This window comes from Nannospalax galili, unplaced genomic scaffold, assembly GCF_000622305.1.
Source record: "Nannospalax galili isolate Female #2095 unplaced genomic scaffold, S.galili_v1.0 scaffold473, whole genome shotgun sequence".
NCBI classification, from domain to species: domain Eukaryota; kingdom Metazoa; phylum Chordata; class Mammalia; order Rodentia; family Spalacidae; genus Nannospalax; species Nannospalax galili.
In genome coordinates this window covers 187238-192559 of record NW_008334092.1, presented here as the reverse complement: position 1 = coordinate 192559, position 5322 = coordinate 187238, and the positions used below count along the sequence as shown (strand labels likewise).

At 42.1% G+C, this 5322-nt stretch overlaps 1 protein-coding gene across 2 annotated transcripts in view; it reads left to right on the top strand.

Moving 5' to 3' along the window:
* The window catches only part of Zbtb8os (zinc finger and BTB domain containing 8 opposite strand), a 15282-nt gene extending 10258 nt beyond the window's left edge, over window positions 1-5024 (top strand). For both annotated transcript variants that reach the window (XM_008829189.3, XM_017797180.2), the window contains 3 exons: window positions 277-329; window positions 2973-3009; window positions 4817-5024. In XM_008829189.3, coding sequence (XP_008827411.1) covers window positions 277-329; window positions 2973-3009; window positions 4817-4903 — 177 coding nt within the window. In that variant the 3' untranslated portion in view covers window positions 4904-5024. The remainder of the gene's footprint in view (window positions 1-276; window positions 330-2972; window positions 3010-4816) is intronic.
* The last annotated feature ends 298 nt before the right edge of the window (window positions 5025-5322 follow it).

Below are 5322 nucleotides of genomic sequence, written 5' to 3'. Positions count from 1 at the left end.
AAAAAAAATATAAAAATAATAAAATATTTTCTAAGAAAGTAATGCTTTTCTGGACTGGGGATGTAGCTCAGTTGGTAGAATACTTGCTTAGCACCCCTAAAGCCCTGGTTTATTCCAGCACCTGTATAAAACTGAGCATGGTGGCACATATTTGTACTCCTAGCACTGGGGAGACGGAGGCAGGAGGAAAAGTGCATGGTTATTCTTGGATATATAATGAGTTTTAGACCAGCCTGAGAAAAATAAAGAAATAAAGAATTTTTTTTTTCCTTTTAGGAAGTGAAAGTACTTAATATTGATCAAAGAAATTTCAAATTACGGTCAATTGGGTAAGTTTTGAAACTAGTTTAAAGCAGCAAGTCATGAAAGATGTTAAAGTTATGTTCTTCATTGAGCCCAGTGGGAGGAAAGACAAACAGCAATGCTAACTCAGAGGACCACTTGCAGTTGGCTGGGCTTTGAGGTTGAGCTTTGTGACACCTATGATGGAAGGCTCACCTGAGCTTTAGAGGCTCTCAAAAACTTGTGAGAATAGAGTTCATTCTGTGTGTTAAGCTTGATTCCCTGTTGTTATTTTATGTGTATGAATACTTTGCCTGCATGCATGTGAGTGCACCATGTGCATACAATGCCCACAGAGGCCAGAAGGGGTATTGGATCCTTTGGAACTGGAGTTAGAGATAGTTGTGAGCTGTCGTGTGGGTGCTGAAAACCGAACCCAGGTCCTCTGGAAGAGCAGCAAGTGCTCTTAACTGCTGAGCCATCCCCCTACCCCTAATTCCTAATTTTTTTTTTTTGTCTTTTTTTTGAGGCAGGGTCTCCCTGTAGCCCCAGCTGTCCTGGAACTCACCATGTAGACCAGGCTGGCCTTGAACTCACAGAGATCCACCTGCCTCTGCCTCCCAAGTGCTGGGATTAAAGGTGTACGCCACCACACCAGGCCCCTAATTTTTTTTTTAATCATGAAAAAAATGTCTACTTGCTGGGCTAGGTGGTGCACACCTTTAATACCAGCACTTGGGAAGCAGAGGGAGGTGGAGCTCTTTGAGTTCAAAGCCAGCCTGGTCTAGATAGCGAGTTCCAGGCAGGGCTACATAATGAGATCCTATCTCAAAAAAAAAAAAAATTATATTTAGAATTGGCCAGCTAGACTCAGATGATCCTAGTTTTGTTGGCAACATCCCATACATCATCAAGAGCCAGTGGAACGTGTGCCTTCCTCTCTCCTTCAGGCCTGAGCAGGGTCTTGCCACCACATCAATGTCAGAGTTTCTTCACAGCCTGCTTGATCAGGGCTTGTTGGCTTTGACATCTACAGCAAACACAAGTCTTGTGTCTTCATGGCTGACTCAGTGGTCAAGGGAATTTGATGTTCGCATAGTGCCAGCATCAAATGTGCCTTGTGTCTCCTGGAGGCACTCTTGTGAGGGTTATTTGGGCTACCTCTGAAGCCACGGTGTCTTGGGCTGCCTGAGGGTGGGTAACATGGGAATCTTCCTTCTGTGGCCATGGACCCCTTTTAGTGCACTGTCTAGCTTTCAAAGCCCCGGCTTTGGTTTTGGCATTGGGAAGAGCAAGGGCTTCCTTTGCCTTTGGTTCATTTTGGGAAAAAGTTTAATTTTTCTATTTTTTAATAATTTTTGGGAAAGAAGAAAAAAGTGTATTTATATTATCTGTACTTATATATCACATATATGAGACACCTAACTGCTAAATGGCATAGCATAAAGCCCAGCCTGATGGATGGGAAACACCTACTCATCCTTTTTCATTTGGCCACACTTGTATACCTGCCCAAAGTAGTTCCTTCTGTATAAATCGTGCCTTTCTTTTCCTTCTAGAATTTATAATTAGGCTGCTTTGACTGGACTTGTTCTTCATTCACTTAATTCTGTATTTTAGGCTATTTCTGTATATAGCTTATCCTTTCCATTTTATATTGAATTTTATTAGCTGCTTTGTGAAAAGTGAAGCCTTTAATTATTTTCTTTTTCCTCCCCCCCAATGGGGAGATTTTTGTTGTTTGGTTTGAGATAGGATCTTACTATATAACCAGGGCTGGCCATGAACTCGCATTCCCTTGCCAGGTGCTGGGCTTGCAGGTGTGTATTACCTCATTTGTCTTCATTACGGTTTTTGTTGTTATTTTGTTTTGCTTTGTTTTGTTTGTTTTGGTTTGCTTGCTTGCTTTGAAATAGGATTTCAGTCTGTAGCATAGGCTGTCCTGGAACTCACTATGTAGTCTTTGGTTGTCATCAAAATCACAGTGATGATCCTTCTTACCTCAGCCACCCTTGTGCTGGGGTTACAAAGGTGGGCCACCATGCCCAGCTGAAATACTACTTACTAAACAGTGTTTATTGAGAATCTACTGTAAACACACAAGAAGTGGGGCATTTATTTTTTTTTAGAGCAACTGTCAGTCATGAGTGCAAATACTGGCTAGTGAACATAGTCTTTCCACATTCTGGTAAGTCAGAGTGGAATCAGTTTAGTTCCCCTACACTCGCCATCTCTTTCTGGTTCTCCAGTATCTGAACCATATTTATAAGGCTTATTTTAAAATATATAGAGAGAATAAATGTAAAAGTTTATCGTTTTGCTCAGTGTGGTGGTGAATGCCTTTAATCCCAGCACTTGGGAAGCAGAGGCAAGTGGATCTCTGTGAGTTCAAGGTCAGCCTGGTCTGCATAGCTAGTTCCAGGCCAGCTGGGGCTACAAGGGATACCCTCTCTCAAGAAAACAAAACAACAAAAAAATTATAAACTTTTTTTTTTTTTTTTTTTTTTGGTCTTTTTGAGACAGTCTCCCTGTAGCCCCAGCTGGCCTGGAACCCCCTATGTATACCAGGCTGGCCTTAGTTTCATAGAGATCTGTCTGCCTCTGCCTCTTGAATGCTAGGATTAAGGGTGTGCACCACCACGCCTCACAAAATTTTAAAAATCTTAATCATGTTCAACTTTCTTTTTTAGGTGGGGGGAAGAATTTTCACTGTCTAAGCACCCTCAGGTATGTTTTAAAGTCTGGCCATTGAAATCATTTCATACTCTCTCATGTAAAGTCTGTATATGTAAAAGTAAACTTTAGTTAGTGTGAAGAGATATGGTTTCTCAAGCTTCTTTTACCTGTGAGTATGTTAAAGCATTGTGATTTCATACATTTGATTGGTGAATTAGGGGTCGGTATTGGAGTCCAGGATCTGGTTTGTTAAAGATTGTGATGGAATTTGAAAGTCTAGTTTTCTTTTTTGTTTAGTTAGGCTTTGTTTGTTGTGTTATTATAGACTGATCTCATTGTGTAGCTGTGTTTGGCCTGGAACTGGCTATGTAGATGAGGTTGGCCTTGAATTAGTTATCTGTCTGCCTTTCTAGTGCTGGCAGTATGAGCATGTACCACCACACCCACCTCTGTTTGCTGTTTTTTGAGACTTGATTTCTTTTGCAGTGAAGGTATTGGACTAGATGTTCTTCTCCTTGCCCCCCACCCCCATCTGTTTCTGTCTTTCTCTGTCTTTTTTCCTTCTTAAAGTCTTTTTTTTTGGTACTAGGGATTGAATTTAGTGCCTTGTGCATGTCATCCCACTGAACTGTATCTCCAGGCCTCTTTTTACTTAAAAAATTTTTTATTTGAAAATGACTGCAGAAAAGGGGGAATAGAGTGGTAACACAGTAGCTAGGGAGGGGACTGTGGCTAACAAGGTAGAAGGATGTTGCTTTGTCTGGTTTTGGCTAGTGGGTTTTGTAGCATGTTTATATGCTAAATAGAAATGACTGAGCAAGGAGGGGAAAATTGATATATTGGAAAGGGAAGGGATGTGGGACCTTGGTAAGTAGGAATATTGGATTAGTTGGTGGGGGGAGAAGTTGGCCTTCCAATAGACCCGGGACAGGCCATTTATCAGAACTGCAGGAAAGGGAATGTGAGGACAGATATGGTGGGAGAGTAGATTAACTCTTGGGTATATGAATTACTTCTTACTGATAGCCCTTATTGTTTCTAAGAAGTATTGTTACTGAGAGTAAGAATGAAGAAGGGGTTCCAGAGGAGAAAAGGTGGATTGTCTCCGAGGAGAGAAAGGGAATCGATTGATGGTCAGTGCTAAATCTGTTTGAGGTGTTGGACATACACAAGGTGCCACCATGAGAAACACTGCTGCTTTGGGCAGAAAGTTGGGTTCACCTTATGGTGGTTTCCCCAGGCGACAGTGGCAGAGAGGAGAAGCAAGGTGATGTCACACCTGTGCTCCTGTGGCATCTTCACGTGACTTCTGTGCATTAGAGCAGGCATGTGTCGTTCACCTCTTGCCTGGTACATTTTGTGGCACACAGATTATTATGGACTCTTTGTAGAGTTGGAAGGAACTTAAGAGGACATCTAATCTTGTATCAGAACTCTAGGAGAACTCTGACCTGGGAAACTGTGAGCCTTTCTCCAGCTAGATCTGGAAAGATTAAACTGAGTGTTTAGGAAGTAGGTAGGGACTCAGGACTCTTCTGGGTCTCCATGGGGAAGCTCGTGGTGTTTGATTCAGCTCATTTTATTAATGAAAGGCCCATGCCCAGTCAGGTCAGACACTTCCTTGACCAGCTGGAACCAGTGCCTGGATTAGAGTCCCACCCCTTGCTGCAGTTCAGCACTCTTCCCCGTGCACTTTCTGGGGTGTCTTCAGCACATATGAATACACTGATTTGATAACAATCAGTTCCACATGGGTTTTCAGTTTCTCAGAACTAAGGTTTTGACTTTCTGCTATTTCCTGCTCAGGCAAAAGATTCTGATTCCAATGTGTTTTGTTTTCCTTTAACCCCAATTTTAGGGAACAGAAGTCAAAGCAATAACATACTCAGCAATGCAAGTCTATAATGAAGAGAAGCCAGAAGTTTTTGTAATCATTGACATCTAAGATACCAGAAAGAAAAAAAAGACTCCTAGGAAGAACTGATTTCTTTTTTCTTTTTGAGAAGATGCAACAGTTCAATTTCTATAGTATCTTTGGTAAATGGGAAATTACAGAATGGAACTTTGCTCTCAGAACCCTTGGTGGCATTGTTAAATGTTTTTCAGGTTTGAAGTGGGACCTACTGTGTTCTTTGGAATGCCCCTTCTCTCTGAGCCTCAAGTTTCTCACCAGTAAACTTTTTTTTGGTCTTTTTTTGAGACAGAGTCTCCCTGCAGCTCCCACTGGCCTGGAACTCACTATGTAGACCAGGCAGGCCTTGAACTCACAGAGATCCGTCTGCCTCTGCCTCCCGAGTGCTGGGACTACAGGCGTGCACCACCACATCCGCTCCCCATCATTTTTTTCTGATAACTTCATGTACT